Source organism: Pipistrellus kuhlii, unplaced genomic scaffold, assembly GCF_014108245.1.
Source record: "Pipistrellus kuhlii isolate mPipKuh1 unplaced genomic scaffold, mPipKuh1.p scaffold_m20_p_12, whole genome shotgun sequence".
Lineage (NCBI taxonomy): Eukaryota > Metazoa > Chordata > Mammalia > Chiroptera > Vespertilionidae > Pipistrellus > Pipistrellus kuhlii.
The window spans coordinates 33174087-33198740 of record NW_023425427.1 but is presented as its reverse complement, the minus strand read 5'-3'; the positions used below and the strand labels follow the sequence as shown (position 1 = coordinate 33198740).

Genomic DNA, 24654 nt, shown 5'->3' with positions numbered 1-24654 from the left:
AAAAGACTTGAGCACCATTTCATCAAAGAAGACATACAACGGCTGATTAAGCCCATGAAAAGATGCCTACCATCACTGGATGTTAGAGAGATGCAAATTAAAGTCATACACCTATTGAAATGGCTAAAAGCATTTAAGAAACGGACACTTCCCAATGAATACTGATGAGAAAGTGAAGGAAGTGGAATGCCCACACATTGCTGGTGGGACTACAAAGTGGTTCAGACAGTTTGGAGCACGGTGTGGAATTTTACAAAGTTACGTGAACATTAACCATATGATGGAGCAACCCCACTCCTAATGACCTGCTTAAGTGGAATGAAAACCTGTGTTCACACAAATACCTGCACACATGTTTAAAGCAGACTTATCCATCATCGAGTATGCTGCATCCACATAACAGAATACTACTCAACAATAACAATGACCCAACTGTGGATGCTTGCAACAACTTGGATGCCTCTCAAACACACGATGCTGAGTGAAAGAAACCAGACGCAGCAGGTCTGATGACACATACTGTCTGTGTCCCCTCATATGACATTCTGGAAAACGCAAAGCTGTGGGGCGAACCCATTGTGGTTGCATGAAACGAAGGGTAGAGAGAGGCTCTAGCTAAAGTGTGGTGGCACTAAGGAATTCGGGGGAGAGGGGAGGGAGACTGGGAAGTAGAATTGCTCTGTATTGTGATTGTAGGTGTGGGAAATATAACTATGCAGTTTCCAAAACTTCCAGAACTATGAGCCCAAATGAGCAAATTTCATTATATATAAATTAAAAAATACTTCCTTAATTGATTCCTTTTCACTAAAACATTTGAGAATTGTTGCTATGGAAGTATTTATAGTCAGCTTTATCCTGCCATGGCCATAATTCCTTCCTGATTCTTTCCACAGGCTGAGAAAGACATACGCGTTGTTTGTGGCTATGGGCAGGAGATGGTAGGAGAAAACTTATCCACAAGGATAATACTTAAATGACCTATTTTTCCCTGATAAAAAAAAAAAAGTCCTCACGAAACAGAAAAAGCAGAGAATGACCACTGGCCACAAGACATCAATAAGGCCACGTGGCCACACTCAGTGATTAGGCCCCCAACTCGCCTTCAAAGGACTGTGGGGACAGCGATGTGGGAGGGCCGCAGGAAGTGCAAGGAGAGAACAGAGAGGACTACAGCCCTCCATTAATAGAAGAAACAGCAACGTGAGTAGCTGCCCTCGTTGAGTGCTGCCCACATGCCAGGCACAGTGGCAGAAGTAGCACATCCATCTTAGTCCTTGCAACAGTTCTATGAAGCAGGTATCATTTATTTTATAGTTCACTGATGAGAAACTTGAGACCCACCCACAAGTTCACTCAGTAAGAGATGGAGAATGTGGTGGGGACCCTTGTCCACTCTGATGGCAGAACCCATGCTTTCCACACCGCCAAGTTACCTCCAGGAAAAGGTAGCTTATCCATAGACAGTCTGTCACATACAAGGGTATTTAACACACCTCAGAGGTCATGCTCTGGCTATTAAAGAGCACACATGGACTTTATATAGGAGACATACTCTCGAAAATCTAATATTAATTTTTGTAAAAGTTTATTCATATTCAAGAAGCACTCTTGTGGAAAGAATGGTAAAATAAATAGTAAAGAATCCCGTTGTGGTATAAATGAGTAGCTGCCCCACAATCCTTAGGCTACAAAAGTTTGGATTTTTATATAATGGATTTTTTTAAGACAGGGTATAGTTTTATCTTGTAATGAGTTAAAAAAAAAAAAATCTATGTCTATTTAGCCAGTCCTGTAAGTAAATAAATCAGCAAGATTAAGAAGTTTTATGGAATGAATGGATAAAGGACTTCAGTTAGTCACCTTTTATTTTACTGCTCTTCTAAAGAAACAAAAGGAAGCATGGGACAAATTAAAATCCTTAACATTCCACCACTATAACTTGCAGATCTCAGTAACAGGATGCTAGGAGGTAGCTCCAGGCAGCCACATGGCCATTGTATCCATTCCCCAGTTTATCTATTCGGTAGCTAAGCTCCATATTAAACAGAAAATGAGTTACTCAAAGATGCTGAGACCACGGAAGTCAAGTAGATATCGATATAGCATTTAATGCCCACAATGCATTTACTAGCACAATAAAACACTTAAATATTTGGGCTACTGCTGGAGTAAGCCTGGTATAAAAACCATGTTTAATCTTTTCTTTTTTTTTCAATTGATAAGAATAGAGAACAAAATTCTCTCTCAGCAAACCAATAAATTTCAGATGCTATTTGCCAGCTCCCACTTAAAAATGAACAGGATGAAACAATCTGTCCAAAAAATAGAGTCATTACACAGAAAACACAATGATGCAAAATAACACATTTCAGACTTGGCTCACCTAAAGAGAAAGCTCAGATCAAAATATCTCATGCTACAAATACTAGTATACAATGCCAAACAATCTTTCTTTAAGAGAATAAAATTTAGAACTCAAATATGCATGGTTCCAAACTATGATCAGAAACATATTAAACTAATACCCAAATCCAAGCAAAAAGTGTAGAGCTAAGGGCTCAAAGGATATTCTAAAGCACTGAAAACTCAGTGTCCACAAAGTAATCTGAAAAATACTTGCTCAAAATGTTCACAGGAACCTCATGTTTGTGGTACGGGACAGAAACTGTGCCCAAGAATAATTAGATGATGGTTTTATAATTTATGGAAATTCTATTTTTCACCTATTACCATGGTGACATCACAAGCATCAACTCCACAGATATAAAAGTCTAAGCGACCCTTAGGACAGAATGACTGCAATGACCAGAATGACTGGTCGACCAGTTGCTATGATGTGCACTGACCACCAGGGGGCAGACACTCAACACAGGAGCTGCCCCCTGGTAGTCAGTGCACTCCCACAGGGGGAGCGCCGCTCAGCTAAAAGCTGGGCTCATGGCTGCTGAGTGCAGTTGCGGTGGCAGGAGCCTCTTCTGACTGTGGCAGCACTACCGAGCAACAGCAGCAGGCACAGCAGGCACAGCGGGCTGGGATAAGTGTGAGTGTCGTGGCACCCGGCCCTGGATCTGGCTCCTCCTTGGCCACCTGCTGCTTGGCACACTGCTACATCCCTTGCGGGGGGAGGGGGAGTGGTGTCTGACTGCCGGTTAGGACCAATCCCTGTGGTGATTGGGCCTAAAGTAGCAGTCAGACATCCCCAGAGGGGTCCTGGATTGTGAGAGGGCACAGGCCAGGCTAAGGGACACTGCACAAATTTCGTGAACTGGGCCTCTAGTATTAAATAAATTTCCAGCAAATATGGCCAATGTTTACTAGGCCCTCTAATAATGATAAAAGTTCCAAACTGAAATCCTCATTTGGTTTACAAACAGAACACTTTTATGGCATCTGTAAAAAGAAACTCAAATGAGGTTAGTTAACTTTAAAAAATATCTAAAATTAAAATGCAATGTTAATTTAATCAGGGTATGCTAAGTGGCTGTAAGTTAAAGGGTAATGACTTTGGTAAAGCTCAATGAATTTGGTAATTTTATAAAATCTGCCCAAAGCTTTTGGACACCGGGCTGAAATTGCTGAAATTTGCCTTCTCTCTCTACACGAAACCCTTTAGCTTCTATCAAATAAATTAGCACTTCAAGAGATTTCCAAAAGACAAACCTGCTGTTTCAGAAACATAATTCCAGGTGTAGGAATGCCAACCATATCGGCAGGGGAAGAAACCATAACGTGCGCATCGTGCAGCATACCTTTTCTGGAAGCTGGGATTCCACTTCCTTCTTCAGTCTCCTCAGTAGAAATGGACGCAAAACCTTATGTAGACGCCGGATGATCAATATAGTTTCTTCTTCATTCAAGTCCACCTGCCCGAGAAGAACTGTAAGTGACTTTGATTTTTTTTTTTTAAAGGCTGTTTCATGTAAATAACACTTAATGTTACATTTATTATTCACTTCAATGTAAGTTTGAATGTTTATATGTGTTAAGGCCAGGTTTATACCTGGTCACATACACCTCAGAATCCTTAATGGGTGGTGGTTTTAAGGATGGGTTTGTGGAATAGGGCTCAGAATTTTATGGGATATAACTGGCAATAAAGTCTGACTGAAGGCCTGGCCAGCTGGAGCATCAAAAGGTTGTGGGTTCAATTCCTGATCAGGTCACATACCAGGTTATGGGTTCAATCCCTGGTTGGGGTGCATATAAGAGGCAACTGATCAATGTTTCTCTCTCAGATTGATGTTTCTCTCTTTCTCTCCCCCTTACTTTCTCCCAAAAATCAATGAAAACATGTCCTTGGGTGAAGATTAAAAACCCACCTACATTGGGGGCAGGGGGAGAAAGACTGACATAAAACACAAGTAGCCCTGACTGGGTAGCTTAGTTGGCTAGAACGTTGTCCAATATACCAAGGGTGTGGACTTGATCTCCAGTCAGGGCATACACAAGGATCAACCAATGAGTGCATAAATAAGTGGAATAACAAATCCATGTTTCTCTCTTCCCCTCTTCTCGCTCTCTCTCAAATCAATTTTTAAAAATAGATTAGAATACGCTTGTACACAAAAATAAAAACAAGAGTAGGCCCGATTTATCTTGGCTGGTTTCTAAGCCATGCTACCTCACTCTTCCTTTCTTCTGCCCTGATCTTGTTGGAGTTCCAGTCTCATTTATAAAACCCTCTGCTTTCTCCTTCACCCTCCTCTGTCACCTCTAGGGGGCAGAGCTGATTGACTCGACTTTACACAAATGGGCGAATCAATCCTTTACAGACAAAAAGAAAACGCACCACACAGCTAAAGGGCTCGAGAGTTCCAACTTAAGTTTCCCTAAGGCATTCTTTCTGGCTCTGCATCCCCGTAGTTAAGAAATCACTAACCAAAAGGACACGTGCCCATTGCTTTTCTTACAGTGGCTAGGCCTTCCTTTCATCAGGGAGCTCCAAGAGAAGACAGACAGTGGAAGAAATGGAGTTGAGAAATTTAGAAATGGCTACTCCAGGTTTGTGGAGTATTTATGCAGATGCAAAACTGAGGCTCACACTAAACTCTGAAAAAATGTGTACAGAAAATAAGTGTACAGCTTCGGCTTCACACACACTCTCCTGATGAGGAAACAGTTCAAAGGGAAGCCCACGTTTATAACAAGGACATACCTGCTTGAAGCTTTTGTTCAGCTGGTGAGCTGACCTGGTTGAACTAAGGCAGTAACTCTCCCTCCAAGGGTCCCCCCTGTGGCCCAACAGCATCCCACCATTGGGAATGTCCTCTGGCGGCCTGGTTAGAGTCAGGACACCCACACTTCACTAGGTCGCTTTCTTCCGAGGGGAAACGCCGGGAATGAGAACACGTGCGCCCTGTGCGTTTCCTGTCGCTCTGATGTTCTCAGCTCTAGGTCCTTTCATTTCATTTTCAAGCAGCGGGGGGAAAACAACAACAACAACAACAACAACAACAACAACAAATGAGCTAGACCAGTACCCTTTCTCCTGTCATGGCGAACGGAGCATTGAACCACTGCTCGAAGGTGCTGCAGCTCTTGAAGATGGTGGGGAGCAGGAAGTTGAGGAGCGCCCAGAGCTCCGGGAGCTTGTTCTGCAGCGGGGTCCCGGTCAGCAGGATCCTCCTGGGGGCCACGTAGTGAGTGTTCAGGACCTGGGTCAGCTTGCAGTGGTGGTTCTTCATCCGGTGGCCCTCGTCCACGATCATGTACTTCCACCGGATCTGTAACGTAGGTGGGCCAACATGCGGTGAGCGAGGGAAAAGACAACTATTTCCAGCAGGCAAGAGGTGAAACGGAGCCCTCGCTGGTTTGCCTCAGTGGATAGATTGTCAGCTCAGGGACTGCAGGGTCCTGGGTTCGATTCCGGTGAAGGGCATGTACCTCTGTAACAGGCTCAGTCCCCAACCCGGCACATACGGTAGGCAACCAATCGATGTGTCTCTCACATCGATGTTTCTCTCTCTATCTCTCCCCCTCCCTTCCACTCTCTCTTAAATAAAATATTAATAAATAAATAAAAATCGATAGAAAAATATCCTTGGGTGAAGATTAACAACAACAAAAAAGAGGTGAAGTGGAAAACCAAAGGACCTATATCTGGTGAAACATGGTGGAATTCTCCTGAGGATAAAAGAATCTCAACAGTCTATAGCCCCTACCTGATAGGTGAGATAATACATCATGTAATAACAGGAAGCTAAAGCAATAGTGCTCCTTAGAGGCCATTTAACAAAGAAGGAAGCCTGGCCCAGAGTGCACTGGCTAAGCCAGGGGCAGCTCCTGGGTCTCCCCATCCTGTACCCCTGCTGAGGCTGTTCCCTGCCAGCTGTCCGAACCCAAAGGTCATGCTCCCTCCGCGCCCAGCAGGTACAGAACACGGCTCTCCACCTGAGGCCGCAGCTAATGACTGGTTCTTCCTGCATGACCTGTAGCGGAGAGATGCTGGTTTCTGCCTTCTTTTCTACTAAGTGGGCTGACCACACTACCTTTAGGGCTTGGATCCATGTTCTTAATTTGACTTCAATTAGTTGCTAACATTTAAAAGCTGGTATATTTCACATTAAAACCTGGACATTTACCTTTTTCTTAAAAAATAAAATAAAAGCTGTAACCAGTTTGGCTCACTAGATAGAAAGTCGGCCTATGGACTGAAAGGTCCCAGGTTCGATTCCAGTCAAGGGCATGTACTTTGGTTGCAGGCACATCCCCAGTAGGAAGTATACAGGAGGCAGCTGATTGATATTTCTCTCTCATCGATGTTTCCAACACTCTATCCTTCTCCCTTCTTTTCTGTAAAAAATCAATGAAATATATGTTTAAAAAAATAAAAGATCTGGCAACCTGGACTCTCACACATACTAGAATTCCCTACCTGCCAAGCACTTACCCACCAGGTCCAGGGGCCTTGCTTTACGAAATGGAAAATGAAAGGATATTCTCACTGGCGGAGAGGACGATGCTAAAATATCATCCCTCTATGTACGCCAAACCTTCATAATGAAACATAACATACTCTCCCCACAAGACTATCACCTCAGAAGTAAAGAATGACCATCTGATGCAATCCTCCTTCCTAAGTCTACGAAAGCCCCTTTCCTCTCTCGTATTTTACACTTGAGCCCTCCTCAAGGTCACTGTTCTCTGTTTCTTAAAGTGAGAACGATGAGGAATGTTCCACTAAGCCTATCCTTTCCCTCCAGAGCAGGGGTGATGGCCAAGGAAAGCATCTGGTGCTCAGCTGTGCCTGGCTCCTGCAGCCATGCTCCTGGAGGGAGGGGGAGACGGCAGAGCACGCCCATGGCCCTCGCCTTCCTCGTCAGAAGCACCAGGGAAATCAGGGGAAAAGCTATAAAAGCATCAGTCAGACCTGGATATGCAGGAAAAGGAAACTGCCAGAGATTCTGTGTATTTTTCTGCCTCTGCCGCCTCTAAGAAAAGGGTTTACGAAGAACCAAAGTTGTACTGCCGACTGTCCCAAACTTACCAATAGTGAGGAAAGAGGCCAGCAGATAAGATGTATGTAAATGAATACCCTACATCTGCTCTCCTGCTCTATTTGGCTTATGAAATAGTAAACAAGGAAGCTGAGGCCTTCGATTTTGCTATTGGGCTACTCCTAATGAGGTCTTGCAATTGGAAAAAAATTGCTGCCCCGTTCTGTTCTGTATCTCTATTGCTCCAGTAACAAATAAAAGCAATACATGTTATTAACAGGCGCCTCTGATGAATGCTGAAATGCTTATGCAGAAAACATGGTCTGAATTTGTTTTCAAGGATCGCAAATGTATAAACACATTCCCATCGTAATACTGAAAACACATCACTTCTGACACTACCGAATTCATCCCCGAGTACGAGGAGTTGGAACAAGCACTGCTGCCAGTGGCATCTCATGGTTAAACCGCCCCCGGGAACTCATTTCCTTTATGTGACTTCCTGCGATGCCGTGCGTGAAGGGAACGCTCGGTTCCCAGAGCAAAGGGCTAGTGCAGAGACACAGCACAGCCCAGAAACGGGGGTTCTGTTCCATGGGGGCTATAGCTTGGTTTCAGATTATAGTGCTTCCAGAACACCACGAGGCAAAAGAAATTACTAAAAAAAAATAATAATAATAAGTCTTCACATTTGCTCCATGAAAAGAAACTACCGTATTTTTCGGACCATAAGACGCTCCAGACCATAAGACGCACCAGTTTTTAGAGAAGGGAAATGAAGAAAAAAAGATTCTGAAACAAATAGTGTCCTAAAATATTTTATGTGCATTAAAACCCAACATCACAGTCATAAACACATGTAATCAACCCTGTAAAGTAAACAGCAGCATTTAGAACCATTTTAGAGCCGGGCAAGCACACAGAGACCACACAGAGCCGGGCAAGTAAAAAAACTTTTTTTTTAAAGTATATGTGTAGGCTATATTTGGACCATAAGACGCAGGGACTTTTTCCCCCCACTTCTGGGGGGAAAAAAGTGCATCTTATGGTCCGAAAAATATGGTACTTTCATCGTTCTGCATGAATGTATTAGGAGGCAAGATGATATTAATGGGACAAATTACATTTTATGGCTAAAGGACAACTTAGGACATATAAATTAGCAGACATGCAGCTTGCAGATAGAAAACCACTCTTTCCCAGCTCCAAACAGTCACAGAAACAGCCCAGAGTAATTCGAACAATAGCAGCCCACATTTTTTTTAATAAGGAAAAACCCTAAAACAGGGACAGCAGGAAAGCCACAGCTGGGAGACATGGCCACCGGGAGAAGGCCACACTTCGGAGAGACAAAGGCCCACGAGGACCGAAGCTGCGCTGCTGACAATGACCCGGCGCCACAGAAACGAGGATTCCTTCCACTGGAGCTGCTGCGGAGGGAAGAGTTGCAGAAGGAACCCAGGCGAACGTTTAAAGAGATGTAAACTGATTATCCATGAGAAGATAAGTAACAGCCGCAGGACAGATGGCTGGAGCGTATACACACACACACACACACACACACACACACAGACACACACACATATACACAGTGTGCATACAATTAAAACCCATCACCAAAATATATCTGACTCTAAAAAAAGAAAGAGAGAAATGCCACTTAAAAATAAAATTATAGCAGTAGTGAGTATAATCTGGGAAATACTTTACACTCTAGTGCAATGGCGGTTGGTCCATGATTTAGCGACAGAAGCGTTTTTTTGTTTTTTTTTAACATACCTTTGCAAGGATGTGCTTGTCTTTGATAATGTACTCGTAGGTTGTCAGGAGGACGTTGAACTTGCCACTCCGCAGCTGGGGGACCAGGGAGCGGCGCATGGCAGGGGTGCCCTGAGTGGAGAGGGAGAAAGACACACACACCTTACCCTGCAGAAGCACACTATTCAGACCTTCATGGAGCCCAGGCCCGTGACTAACGAGTGCACATGCATGCGCTATTATACATGGATGCATTATCCACCAAGAAAGTGCTCGGCGAAATTGCCCTGGTCTGGGCACTTTTCAGTCTCTTAGAGAGAGGCTTTCCCATGGAAAACGGCGGGGAAAGAGAGAGAGGGAAATTGCAGTGACCGCGAGGCGGCAGAGAGCCCGCTGCTCTAATGAGAGGCTCCTTCTCTCCGGGAGCCGTGGCAGGCGGCCTGGGCACCCAGGTAATGGCTGGACTTCCCGCAGGCACGGGGAGCCCATCGGCAGCACAGGGAACTTGCGGTATTTGTCATTTGTATTACTCTCATCAGAAACCCCGAAGTGTGATAATTAACAATTTTCTCCCGCATTTCACTATCTGAAGGTAATTACAGTAATCTTCTTGGGATGACTAACTCTTGATGTTTAGTACATGATGTACATGACAAAACTTTACAGCCAAACACAGTGCGCAGATGTGCATATAGAGTAGAGAGAATGGGGACTATTTTTTTGCTTTTGCACATTGATATATATAAACACAGCATTCCAAACCTTGTAAGAAATTTTCACCACAGAAGGAGCCCATTTGTCAAATTCATATGTCCAGTTAGACAGCGTCCTGGAGAACAAAACATAAATAGAAGAAAGAAAGAAAAAAAAAAGACATTTGTATGAAAGTTGGTGGTTAAAAAAGATGTTCTTATTTATTCTCAGGCTTCACCTTGAATATCTTGACTACATATTTTTTTTAAAGGTGTGAAAATAGGAGATAAGTTAGAAGTAAGCTGTCACAAAGCATGACAAGTATGTTGTGAGTACATTAAAAAAAATCTCATAAGAAAAAAAATTAAAGAATGCATAATTATAGAGGGGGGGAAAAAACCTAAATTTTAATATGGCATTGAAAAACAGCAACTGCCAAAGGGATTTAGTGAGTCTTTAGAAACAGACACACACGTTCAGAGAAAAGTTGAGTCAGGAAAAAAAAAAATTACAAAAGCACATGAACATATTAAATACATCTGTCAAGAGGAAGCAGGGGATGAAATAGGGAATTGCCCCCGCCCCTGTTTTTAATCCCTGAAAGCCTGACCGTAACATACAAATCAGAACATGAAAAATATACATAAAAAGAGAAACACATATTCAAAATGTAGATAAAAATGCAAAGAATGTCCAAATACGATGGATTCAGATTATCCAGATGAACAAAGTCTGCAAATAGTCCTCCTTTAAACAAATATGGGGGGAAATACTAAAAATAGAATTTTTTTTTTTTCTCTCTCAAGGTCCAGGTTTGTATTGGCACGGAGACCTCAGATCTCGGGGATTAAAAATGCGACCGGACACGCACAGCCAGAGACACTCCCCTGGGGGCCAGGGGGCTGCCGTCAGGTCTCCCTTCTCTCAGGAGTGTCCGCTGAAGACCAGCAAAAAAACACTGGGGCGGGCGAGAGGCCGGGGAGGGAAATGGCGCACAGCAAAGACCTGTCCTTGCCAAGAGGCAAAATCCCTGAAAATGAATTGCACACGCTGAGGGCAGGGTAAGGTCACATTCTGTTACACATTTGATTTAGATTCTGCTTTGAAGGACACACTAAAGAGAGACTTCAGAATGCCCAGTCTTTTGAATATATGTAACCTTTTGGAAATGGAACCAGAAAAAAAAAAAATCAAAGAAATTAAGAAAAGGAAACCTCTCTCTCCCCTTGGTGAGCGGCTGAAGGAACAAGGCCCACTGTACAGTGAGGAGGCTGGGAGTGGGTCGGGGGTGGGAAATAAAAACCTAAGTCCAGATGCCATGCTCCTGGGCACCCACCACGGGCTATACTTCTGCTCTCAGTGCAGAAGAAGGGCTCGCTCCCAGCAGGGCCCGCGGCAGCGCACACACAGACAGCTGCAGGACAAAGGCCTGTACTCACGAAAGGGGCACGATGATGAGATAGGGGCCATTGAGCCGTTTGTGCTCCATCAGGTAAGTGATGAGTGCAATGGTCTGTATGGTCTTGCCCAGGCCCATTTCGTCAGCTAAGATCCCGTTCAGATTGTTATTATACAGGGAGACCATCCATTCCAGGCCCTGGAGCTGAAATGAAGAGTAATTGCTTCAATTATCCAAGATCTGCACAGGTAATTAATACTAATACAACTCAAGTGAGGCTGTGACTTCTTAGCTCCGCAGTGCTGTATATGCTGGATCTCCCACAGCAGGCAAGTGAGGGAAGCACCAGCACAAAAGGAATTTAAGACGCGAGTCCGTAATTGTCCCCGCAGCTGGGCAGGTGCCGGGTGTTAATCAGATTTAGGAACGACGGGCTGGAGCAGACGGGTAGGGTTTTAAGCAGCTTTGCTGCTCATCCCTACTTAGCATTTCACAGTGCAGGACATTCTAGAATTGTTATAAATGAAGGAAACCCAATGCCAACACCATTCCAACCACTCCAGGAACAAAAAGCCAACGTGAGGATTAAGGACAGACAGACCAGAGGGCAGGTTTGGCTCGCAGGTCACAGATCATTGGAAACAGCCTCCTTGGCAAAGGGGCCCCGCCCTCTGGGCGGTGGGCTGCCCTTGGTGAGGAAGCCAGGTGACCAGGGAGCCAGGGGTGGCTGCTGGACCTGAGGAGCATTTCCCAGTGGGGGCACACCTCCTGGGCAGGGTAGCACATGGAAATGCTATATGGCACTCCCCAAGGGCAGCCTATGGAAGCTGACTGCCCACAGATACACTCCACGTATTTGTAAAGCACAAAAGCTCTGCCCTGAGATGCAGCTTTGCAGCCTGTCAAGTACAAAAAAGGCTGGTGAAAATCCAAAATTGTTACTCCTGTCTCTCCCAATATCAATTCCCTTTTCCCCTTATACTGCCAATGTGGGTTTGTGGGGTTTTTTTATTAAATAATTTTTATTGATGTCAGAGAAGAAGGGAGAGGGGGAGAGAGAAACATCAATCATCTGAAAGAATCATTGATTGGCTGCCTCCTGTAAGCCCCACACTGGGATTGAGCCTGCAATCCTGGCAGAGCATGTACCCTGACCGGGAACAGAACTGTGACCTCCTGCTTCATAGGTTGATACTCATCCACTGAGTCACACTGGCCAGGCTGGATTTAAAAGGAAGGATCAATGACAGATAGATAGATATAGATATTAGTATCTATATATATCAATATCTTTATATTAGCTAAAAGCAATTGAGCTTGCTCATTGAGTCATGCTTAGGAAAATGTTAATTTTAATATGTTTAGTGTAAGAAAGAAGTAACTTATTTTAAAATATATTAAGTGATTATTCTGTGGAAGGAGCTATGGCAGGTGGACACCAAGGTGTGTCAGGTGTAACTCCTTTCAGAAGCTTTCCAAGGGGACAATAAGCCGCTGGCCTATGCACACGCACCGAGAAGCGGCTGGGTGCCTATGCCACCATCCCGGGCCGTGTGGTCCAGGCTGTTCCCCAGGGGAGCCGTGCGCTGGCCTCCACACTTCCAGAGCCGCCTGGGTCTCTGTGCCACGCAGACTCCACGCCACCCCAGGGGGTTTCCAAAAACTGCAGCACCCAGACAGAGAAGGGAAATGGGAAGAGCCTCGAACCAGGGGCCAAAGACAGGAGGGGACGTGAGGAAAGGACGGAGCCACAGCCGCTGGTTCGGAGGACCTGTGTGCCTGCAAAGACCTCCAGATCCCAGGAAAGCCAACGGAAGGAAGGCCGGGAACACGTGGACCCTGGGAGGTGGCAGATTCCTTTTTTAAATGGAAACTGGCTAAGGGTCTGAATTCTGCATCTGTGTCAATCCCAGATAAAACAGAAGCAGAAACTGGCAGCAGAAGGGACTAGAAATTCACTAAAACTGTGGGGAATGAACTGTCCTTTTCTGCACCGTGAAGCCGGCGGGGCTGGGGACAGTCACCCTGGCTGTACCCCAGGCCACGGCAGCAGATGCAGGGCCAGTGTGTAGAGGACTCCAAGTCCAAAATATGTGAGGACTGGTGGCCTGAAGCATGTGGTTTCTAATGGGTGCTATATGAACAGAAGGTGGGGGAGTCAAAGAATCTTGGGAACTATTGATAGAAGGTTAGTTATTTTATGACATAATACTGATTGCAGTGATTACACATGGATACTTGTAGAGTCATGGATGTGCTGGCATGCAGCACGGACTATCAGGAGGGATCCTGTCCGGGTGCCCATGTGGCTGGATGGCTCAGGATGGTCCTGAGTTATGCCCATTATCAATAAAAAGGACCCCTGTTCATCACTCTCATTAGTACCCACGTTTGAAACAGTAAATTATATGGTAATCTTCGTTATAGTGGGTTGTATCTCTCATATTTATTTGATCATGGGACCAATTTTTCTTTTTCTTTTTGAGGTACATCTCATGGGACGAATGTCCCAAGGAACACACTTTGGGAAACACTATAAAGTGGGAGGAGAGAAAGAAGACAGCGGCTGACCTCGTTCCACACAGGTCACATGAAATGTGTTATATTTACAGCCCAGTTTTCACCATAGCACCGATGCTCACCACTTTACTGAGACTGGAAAAGACAAAAGTGTAAGCGGAGTAGACAGCGACTGCTGGACCCATGGCACTGGACTTGGGCCACCAGTGCGATTCCTGAAGAAATACTTCGTTTGCTCCCCAGTTAGGTTCATGTTCCCGACACGCATCAAGTGTGGCTGGATTTTCCGTTCTGTAGTGATCCGTGGTGAAATGGTTCCAGATGGCAAGCCAATTCATCCCCAAACCCCAGAAGAGAAAGCAGATATGCCCTGGCAGGGATGGTCAGATGGAAGCGCTCTCCGAGCAGGATTACAGGCAGAATGGAGAGACTGTCAGGACTGTAAGCTGGGGGACCTAGAATGCCTTCTCCCCAGCGACCTGCGTAAGCCACTGAACCGTGCACGGGATACTCGCCAGTGCAGACGAGGTGGGAGCTGGTGATCTGCCGAGGAGCCAGGAGCCCCAGGGTTACCTGGTAGTGCTTCAGGGTCCCATTGATGAGGAGGGCAGACTGCTTCTCCACCCTCTCGGAGATGGCGTGGGCCACCGTGTAGTAGGACTGGGAGCCTCTGGCACTGCACTGCATGCTGTACTCATCATCCACGTCCTGCTTGGCCGTCCTGGGACAGAGACAGGGGAGGATCATGCTCAGACATCTGGGTGCGTGTGTTTTTATTTCCACCCATTCAAAAAGATGAACGGGAAGCCTAAAATAGCTGCAGTAAGTACGGCTTATTTATCACCTACTATTTAATTGCCTGGCAATTAAAACACATTATCTGTAATTCTCACAAAAACAGAGCGAGGCAGACTTATTCATTTCATCCCCGTTTCATGCACTTGGAGAATCTCAGGCTCAGAGAGGTAAGTGGATTTCCTGCCACATAAAACTAGTGGAGTCAGGATACGAATGCAGGCTGGCGTGACCCCCAGTGACCAATACTAACATGAAGCGCACCTGCAGATGAACACTTTGCCTTGGAAAACTGTCTTAGGCTCTTGGGACGTAAAGATACACTGAGTGGCCAGATTATTGTGATCTATGAATGCATAATAATCTGGCCACTCAGTGTATGTCCTATATAATAAAAGGCTAATATGCAAATTGTCCTCTCAACCAGGAGTTCAACCAGCAGGCAGGATGGCCAACCTCCCATGTTCCCTCCCCCTGACCAGGCTGTCTGGCCCCCACCCATGCATGAATTCATGTTGTCTCTCCTTGGGTTTCTGGGTGAGTGCTGATGCCACCGAGGGAGGAAGGAAGGGCGGTGTGTTCAGCTCAGTCTGGGGCAGAGAGCAGTGACAGGTGCGGAGCCCAGGAGTTAGCCAGAGCTGGGGGTGGGAATTGGGGAGGGAGAAGAGGTCAGAGGGGGGAGAGGAGCAGCCGGGAGCCCCGGGCCCAGTAGCTGGAGCCCAGTGGTGACTTCTGACAGCAGCGATTCAGGCGGAGTGTGGGCACAAAGTCAGCCTCCTGCCTCCAAACTTCCCAAAAGAAAATTCCCAAAGCCTAATTTAGGTCACGACACGGATCTGCAAGGAAGGACACTGGTGAGAGAGACTCACTCAATGATCTGCTTAGCGTCCTTCTCAGAGACTTCTTCACTGTTCGGATCCAGAAGTATTTTCTCTTCCGTTTCCTGCCGACTGGACTCCTCCTCCTCATCCTGGGAAGAAACAAAGATTCCATCCTGACAAGTGACTCTCTTATGGTAGGCATTTTCCAAAAAGAGATTAAAGAGGGTTCAGCTTCACAAGTGAAGTAAATAAAACGAAGGAGGAAGTAGATCTTTCCATTGCTTTTAAATAACTCAGTGCGAGGAGGAGGAAGGTGACCCTCAGAGGAGCCACCACTGCTTGGTCATCTACGAGTCCTGTCCCCACGTCTCTCACTCACTCAGCCACATTCTACATCGTCTCTCTGCGGCCAGGGTCTAGACAGGTTCGCCTTGTCCCGCTCCTAAGGCTGCCCTATCAGATGGGCCAGTGGGTTTTGACGACCCGGGCGTTTGCAGTGCGGGCTGGGGCTTGTAGTCACGTGGCTTTCTGTGGGTCTTCACACCATGCACTTCTGAGCATTTTGATGAAAACTGTCCATAACTCGCCGAAGGATTCATCATCGCCCCACCTGGCCACCATGCACTGTGCTCCACTGTGCTGTGTGAGAGCGTCACTAAACGTTCACTGTGCCCACCAGGAACCACTGGTGTGGGAGACTAACTTTCCAGATAATCCAGTAGGATTTCCTTCAAAGGTGGATTTAAAGAGAACAATGGCCAAAACCGATTTGGCTCAGTGGATAGAGCATCAGTCTTCGGACTGAAGGGTCCAGGTTCGATTCCAGTGAAGGGCATGTACCTTGGTTGCAGGCACATCCCCGGTGGGGGTGTGTGTGTGCAGGAGGCAGATGGTCATGGTTTCTCTCTCATCGATGTTTCTAGCTCTCTATCCCTCTCCCTTCCTCTCTGTGAAAAATAAAATATATTAAAAAAAAGAGATCAATGCTTTTCCATAATTCTCAAGTGAAAAAATGCAAAGGGACACAATATTAGTTCTGAAAATCAGACCTATAATGACGGATGATTGAGAGCAGGGGGTGAGCAGGAATCAGCCCCGCTCCTCATTTTCCAGGCGGGAAGTGAAGTGCTGAGAGGGGACAGGACTTGCCATGAGCGAGTGGCAGGCCCCAGATGGCAGGTTCACTCTATTCTGGCCGTTGGGGCTGCCGGCAGCTGGCGGTCCTGCGGGCTGGCATTCGGGGCTAAAGGGTCCACTGCATCCCATCTCTGTCCTTCCCTGGCTCTCTGAATGAGAAGGCTCTTCCAACGGAGCATGTATGGGCCCAGGTATTTGAGTCAACAAGAAATGTTTTTAAAAGTGATTTTATAAGCTTCAAATATACCAGAAAAAAAATGGCCTGCCTCAAAAAAAAAAAAAAAAAAAAAAAAAAAAAAAAAAAAAAAGGCATGCCTGTAAAAATACTTGCTTTTTAGTAGCATGTTTTTGTAAAAATATAATTTTTATTTTTCCTTTTTGCATAGTGTCCACAATAGGTTGATTTAGAAAACCTAGATCCACACAATAGAAGGAAATAATAAATGTCTTAAAACCCCAGCGAGCTCTTCGGCAAGGCAGCTTTGCTCAGTCTGTGGCTGCTGTGCCGTGGCCACTCTGAACCAGGATTCCGCCACACGGCAAAAATCCCACTCAGGGACCACACACGAACAACAGAGATGGAGGAGATAGAAATATTTTTTAAAATCTATTTGTAATTGTTAAGCTTTTCATGATCGATGTAAACATTCTTATTTTATAATCCTATGAAAAGCATACAGGATTACTATTTTAGGTTCTGGATATACTGAGTATTTCTTCCAAGAGACTGAAAAATGTGCTTCTCTTTTTGGTAACACGTATGTCCCAAGGACTTCAAACAAGAATCACATTTAAAGGGAAATCAAGGGGATTAATTCAGGCATTAAACCAAGCCCAAGTTGCCCTTTTCGTCTAAGTTCCTGGACTTCCCATTTCAAACAGATGCGAAGGCCCAAAGAACTTCAGAAATGTTGAGGCGGCGAACCCCCAGAGTGAGCCACTTGGAGGCATGGGTTCAGTTCTCCCCAAAAGACAGTTGTTCTCTGCCCCTTCTGATTTAATGACGGCTTCTCTTTCTTGGTCCCAAATGAATTTAGAATTCACCAAGTCCCCCCATTGGTCAGGAGCCCCCGAGAGGTCACTACAGGGCGAGGCACGCCCTCAGCCCCCGTCATTACCCAAAGGCCAATGCTGAAAACAGGAATACAGAAGGACACAGGTGCTTCCCTCATAAACTTTCAAACCAATGAACTCAGATGCACATACGTACCTCCTCCTCATAATCAGAATCACTCTCTTCGCTGTCGGACCTGGGGGCAACTTCATAGCTACAGGGAAAGGGGTGGGGAAGGAGACAGAGCTTAGTTCTGTGAATTATAAGACAAAATATGCATGCATGACTTAATCAGCATGTTCAGTGTGCGCATGACAAACTCAGGTACCACCTTTAACCCCTTCAGCATAGGTTGCATTGCTTTAGGTCCAAGGTTTGACAAGGACCACAAAAATTGAAAAAGCCAAAGAACGCCAATAATTCCGCTTTAACACTCACCCAGGGTTCATTTCCAACCAGGCGTCCAGCTGACTTGCTTTGGGTGCTTCTGGTCCAAACAGGACCTTGCCGGTTTCTGTGTGAGTTACTTTGACAGGAAGGTCACTCATCTGACTGCTCTCGTCTATCGGCTAGAAAGGAGAGAAAAAACCAAAAACACGTCACCACCTGGTGTTCTCCCAGTTCTGCATGGGGCACCTCTCAGCCTTCTGGCTGCCAGCATCTGGAGCCTTGTTTTGTGATTGGAAATGTCACCAGCAAAAGACCTCAGCTCCCTCAAATGGATGCACTCACCAAGGCTCTGAATTGGGAGCTAGAAGTTCAAGGTCGTAGGGGCCAACAGGCACACTGGCAGGAGGGCAGACCCCAGTGGCAGCAGAACCGTGACGGGGGTCCTGGCTGAGCCAAGCTCCTGCCTGCTCCTGTGCCGGCCGTGTCCTCACTGACCACTGTGTGTATAATACCAGGTGTAGCGTCCAGCCCAGCTCTCCAGGCTCCCTGGAGATCTGATGAATTATCCAATATCCTGTTAATGCATTCCCTTGTTACTCAAATCAGGCAGAGCTCATTTTTGTCATTTGCAATGAAGAACCTCAACCCCCAAAGAATAACACCCTCCCTCAGATAACGACTGTGGCAAACTTATGGTTTCAGAGAGAATGGGAAAAGAAAAAAGTATGTAACTTGTTATCATCTCATTACTGGCCGGTTTGGCTTAGCGAAACCAGTGTCCTTGATCCAAATCCAAACCACCAGGTAACTAGACCAACCATTGGTGCTGGGTATGTGATACAGCCGGAAGCTCCGTTCATCTGAAATCTGCAGAATAGACCAAGACTGAGCGGAAGTTCGTTATCAGACTCTCAATGAAAACTGGCTTGCTCCAAAAATTAGCAAATAAATGTTATTGCAGAGGCTGTGCTTAACCTCCTTCAGAGAATCCGCTGTTGTGTGAGGCCTGAGTATGGAGTGATCCTCCCCGAGGGACTGTTAGGGGTGGGAGGGAATTGTGCCTCCCGGACAGAGGCCAGGCACGAGGTCTGTTTGGAAATGGACCTGTGGGTCTTTGCAGTTACCTATCTCTGTAAGAGTTACAAAACCCACTGTTTTTAGACTATTCATTCATTCCAAGCATTTTTCTTATATATTACTCTTTTTTTTAATTTTTTTTAATTATTTTTAATTTTTTTAATCTTTTTGGATTTTATTATTATTATTTTTATTAAATTATTATCTGTGTACATATTTTAACATTGCCCCCCCCATACATACCCTCCCTCCCCAGAGTTTTGTGTCCATTGGTCGTACTTAGATGCATGTATACAAATCCTTCGGTTGATCTCTTATCTCCCCCAGATCTCCCTACTCTCCCCACTGTAATTTTACAGTATGCTTATTGTTTTACTGTCTTTATATCTGATATATTACTCTTATTTGGGGTTAAATAAAAATGACAGGAAAAATAGTCTTCTCTAGGTTACTGTCTAAATCTAATAGACAAGGAACCTCCCCTAGTTTCCCTCAAAGTGCTGTCAGAATAAGAAACAACACATCAGCAATTATCCACAAACGTAACCTTTGAGGAAAGAAAAGGCTCGCCTCAGGCGTCTTCAAACTACGGCCCGCGGGCCACATGCGGCCCGCAGAGGAGTCTGATCCGGCCCGCCAGGTTTTTTGGGCAGTGAGCGCAGCCGAGGTGTTACAGTAGGAATTAGTAGTTCATATAGTCCGGCCCTCCAGCTCTCTGAGGGACCGTGATCTGGCCCCCACTTTAAAAAGTTTGAGGACCCCTGCCTAGGCTATCACTGTTCTTCCTTTACGTGTGCTGAGGCCGTGGTCATGAACACCGTTACTTTATATGCCAAGATGCCACTTGTTCCTCGTTAACGTAAAAGGTCACTGGCATGCTCACACCATCAAGAAGGAAATCCACCACTGACTATTATCTCCCATGGAAAAATCATACTCCAGGATCTTGGACTATTACAACTTATCCCACTGCTTCTGGTGCCATGCCTCAAAGAAAACCAGGGTCCCCGCGGCTGGAATGACAACTTTGGCAGAAGCACGAATGAGCGGCCTGTCAGTGTAACAGGAAACTTATTTCAAAACAACCCGAGCAAGATGTCCACTTCATCAACTGCCGTGGACAGAGCATGCATGTGCTGAGATTGAAAGAAGAAGAAAAAAAAATGTGTATGTCACAGGCCCTCGATCAGTAGGTAATTTCCCCAAGAGGCAGTGAGAGATTAAGGGCTCTCACTGTAAGGCGTTAAACCTCTCCCCGGTGCTTGTTAATCACAGACGGTGTGAGGCCAGCGTAGGTCAGGCGGGGCTTTTACAAAGGACAGTGTTTCTAAGTGCTCTGATGTGTAGTGTTCTTCCCCCTTCACAGCCCACAGAGAGTCTCTCACACACCAGACACTTATCCCGTCCTGTCTTTCCCAGTGATGGATCGCCGTGGGAAAGCGACGTTTGTTGTTCGAGGGGCTTCTGCATAGACGGGTGGTTTCGACCTTTCTTCTGTATCCAGGCTGCTCACATCCACAACACGTCTCACGTGCAGTGATTCTAGGACAGGAAGAGGCAACCTCCACCCACCCCAAAACTCCGAGCAGGTTTATCCGAATCTGCGAGGGGAGGCGGCAGATTGAAGCCAGCTAGCTCCCCCCGCACCCTGCTCCGGGAGTAAGCCTCCTCGGGTGGATCACTGCCAGGGGACTTGGAGTTTTCAGAGGGGAAAAAAAAATCCAATAAATGAATAACTGTGTTCTCATGATTCAGGGGACTTTGGGAAATACTAGAAAAAACTTAGGAATATGTTGGTGAGCTGACATCATAAGCCTGCAGAAGATTTCAAAGAAATTAGTTAACAAGCCCAGCCCGTGTGGCTCAGGGGTTGAACATCGACCTATGAACGAGGAGGTCATGGTTTGATTCCCGGCCTGGGCTGCAGGCTCAATCCCCAGTGTGGGGCCTGCAGGAGGCAGCTGATCAATGATTCACATTCATCATTGATGCTTTTCTCTCTCTATCCCTCTCTGAAATCAATAAAAAATATACTTCTTTAAAAAATAAGTTAACCAAGTATGTAAATTGTTTGGCCTATGGAGTTTTATAATTTCAAATTAGTAATGAACTAAGGAAACTGGGTCACAGTTTATGCTTCTGTATCATTTGCTTCTGCAAATGTAATTATAGAATCACTTAAGATTTTACACATTCTGTGTATTCCAAAACATATGCTTATATGTGCACAGAAAATTCTCAAATGGTACACAAGGAACTTAACATCAGTTGATGGGTAGTCTGAGAAGGCAGTAGATTATTTTTCATTTTATCCCTTTTATACTATGCTGATAGACTACTCTCTTTTACTTAAAGATGAACAGCTGAACAAAAACAAAATTAGTATACAAAGACAGTGATATGTATGGTGAGGCACGGCAGGGACTCACGGAGTAGAACACAGTAGAAATGGATGCAAAGTCCCTTACCTCTCCATCCGGTCCCAGGGCAGACTCTCCTCCCTCTGCATTCTCTTCGGCCTTCTGTAAAACGACAATGTGTCACATGTTATGGGGCAGCCCAGGAGATGGGGACACGGAGGGCTTCACGGTAACACTGGGGTACGTGACAGCACTGCATTACTACTCACCCTCACCGAGGGAAACTTAATATTTGTGCCTTTTATTTTTAATTTATCATTATTGCTCAAAGTATTACAGATGTCCCCTTTGTGGGGTGTGTGTATGTGTGTGTGTGTGTGTGTGTGTGTGTGTGTGTGTTTTCCTATTGATTCCCTTCACCCTGCACCCACCACTCCCAAGCCTTCACCACACTACTATCTGTCCATGGGGTCATGCCTTTTATTTTTACTGTCTAAGACAAAGTGTGTATTTTATTAGCAACTTGTAGAGTGCTCTTGAAAGCCAGGTGTGACTCAAGGCCAGCACACTAGAGATCTGTGGATTGTGTATTCTAGGACCCAAAGAGCTTGAGGCATTGGCAGTGCTGAGAGCAAGAGTGAGAAAGGGAGCGAGAACGGGAGAGAGGCCAGAGGCTGCAGCGTTCCCGGTCCTGGCACTGGGAAGACACACCCGGATGCAGACAGCAAAACTTCCCTATTCCTTTAGCGGGTTTTCTGAAAGTATCCATTGAGAATAAACTCTGAACCACTCTTGAGTCATAAGAATACAAAATGATATAAAATTCTGTGAGTTCTCCAAATGTTGTTCACTCTACCTAATGGGCTTTCATGATAGAAAGTATTTACACAGTGGGTATAGGGGAAAATTCGAAGCAGGTACTGTGATCTCATGAAAAATTCTGTGATCCACCGTGTCTTAAATATTCCAATATCTTAGTGCATTAACCTCTAAGAGCCTCAGAGACAGCCTACATGGAAAGCTAAGATAATGCCCCATTTTGTACATTCCCAAGAGAGTCTCGTCAGTAATATACACAAACTAGTCTAAAATGTCTTCCATATGCAACAACTTCTTTAACAAGTGAAATCCTGCACATCACTTTTATAGAATACTTATTTTAAAGTTATTGCTGGAAAGCTATACTACTTCAGGGTAGTATAATGAGAAGAAGAAGAAAAAAACTTCGGTCATTTGCTTTATCAAGACATTTAAGAAAATAGCCAAAACCGGTTTGGCTCAGTGGTAGAGCGTCAGTCTGCGGACTGAAAGGTCCCGGGTTCGATTCCGGTCAAGGGCATGTACATTGTTTGCGGGCACATCCCCGGTAGGGGGTGTCCAAGAGGCGGCTGGTCGATGTTACTCTCTCATTGACGTTTCTAGCTCTCTATCTCTCTCCCTTCCTCTCTGTAAAAAAATCAATAAAATATACTTTTAAAAAAAAGACATTTAAGAAAATAACCTTTCCTCCCCTGGACCCTTTAATTAAATGAAAATATATATTGATACAGAATCAATATTAACTACATTTTGTTTACTTAAGGCATTGATTATATAACACATATTTGCTTTCCGTGTGAATAACTCAATTGTCTCTTGACAAAACAGCTTTTATAGAAAATGTTTAATGTCTAAAATTCAGGCTTTTGGCCATACTGAAGAAATGCAGTATTTATAAATGTTTGAAATATTTGAAGTTTTCTTATAACTTTCTTGTATGTGGGTGCGTATTTGTTAAAGCACAAGGCACCAAAGATAGAAAATAAAACAAAACAAAACATTGCCCTTTGGTTATGATTTCCCAAGAATTTAAGTTTCTATTCACACCACCCCAAAGTGGAAATGTCTACAAGTCAAAATGAAATGATCAGTATCGAAAAGCACCAGGCCCTATGTCTAGGCTGGGAGTACAGAGAGAATAATAGCAGAAAAGACTCAGAAAAGAAACCATCTCTATCACCAACTTCTGGAGTTCTCAGGCACAGTATTCAGGCAACTGTTTTAATTAATGGGAGAAAGTCAATTAATCCCACCATTCTTTCCATACAAATCAGAAATGAGCTACCAATTTGGCCAACAAAGAAAATCAAATGAGATAATGAATAAGCCAATTTCCAATAGCTTGCTAGTGGAACTGGATCACCATTTCAGTGAATAGCACCTTAAAAAGCTTGAAGGACCATAAATAATAAAATCAAAACAACTCCGAAGGACACTTTCCTATGAATATGCTGGAGACCAGTAAGGGTGTTATCTCAAAACTGCTTCATAATCAGACCCTTCCATTACTTAAAATCCTCTAAACTGACTTAAAAAATAATTCCACTAGGTATCAAATTTGAGAAGCAATGTGATACTACATGTAAGAAACTTGGTTCTGGAATTAGATGACTTGCATTTGAATCCTAGCTGTGTCACTAAGTGCAAGAGACCTTCACTCTGTGACCTTGAGCAAACCTTGCATGTCTTGATCACCATCCCTCCCTTTTTTAAAAAATATTATGGACAGTAATAGTCCCTGTTACCATGTAGGACTGGATCACTATTTCAATATATACAATTTAATGCCACATACAACACATACCATGAGAATTAATCTCTACAATGTAAAAGAATCAACAGTAGACAGAAGGCTATTCTCATATGTCTACCTAAGACTGCTACAGCACTGTCTGAAAACCGCTTCATAAGATTACAGGGTTAGGGGTTTCAGTCTGCTTTGTTCACTTATCTATGCCCACACCTCCCAGTGTACCTGCATTTAAAGGGCACTGAATACATATTTGATTAATGAATGAATGAGTGAATGAATGCAAGCAACAAAAACAATGCATATGATCAGTGAACTATTATTATTATTATTATTATTATTATTATTATTATTATTATAATTAGGTGCCAATATATTTGCAAGTCAAAAGGGTTAAGAACACAGACACAATTCCTCATTGAACTGGTGCTCTATGAGACTTCTCTTGTATGCCCTGTAATTTTCACCCAATTCCGCTATGTTGTTATGAGTGGAAGCCAGGTGGCAGTCTACTCTATGGCAGGAGATGTAAAGTTCTCCCATCATGCTTAGGATTCTTTCAGTTTGAAGGTTTCTGGTTCTCACACCACGTTCTCACATCAAACTGGTATTTTATTCCCTCTACCCCTCAAGAAAAACCCC

General features: G+C 44.7%; 1 protein-coding gene across 7 annotated transcripts in view; it reads right to left on the bottom strand.

Annotated features, from left to right (window-relative positions):
• Positions 1-24654, bottom strand: part of SMARCA2 (SWI/SNF related, matrix associated, actin dependent regulator of chromatin, subfamily a, member 2) — a 169228-nt gene that overhangs the window by 92091 nt on the left and 52483 nt on the right. For all 7 annotated transcript variants that reach the window (XR_006741294.1, XR_004987180.2, XM_036433911.2 and 4 more), the window contains 10 exons: positions 21552-21605; positions 18055-18185; positions 17773-17830; positions 15474-15574; positions 14383-14530; positions 11330-11493; positions 9960-10026; positions 9219-9329; positions 5484-5726; positions 3753-3866 (listed from right to left, as the gene is read on the bottom strand). Coding sequence is in view for 5 of the 7 variants with exons in the window: in XM_036433911.2 (XP_036289804.1) it covers positions 3753-3866; positions 5484-5726; positions 9219-9329; positions 9960-10026; positions 11330-11493; positions 14383-14530; positions 15474-15574; positions 17773-17830; positions 18055-18185; positions 21552-21605 (1191 nt within the window). In the remaining 2 variants the exon portion in view is untranslated. The remainder of the gene's footprint in view (positions 1-3752; positions 3867-5483; positions 5727-9218; positions 9330-9959; positions 10027-11329; positions 11494-14382; positions 14531-15473; positions 15575-17772; positions 17831-18054; positions 18186-21551; positions 21606-24654) is intronic.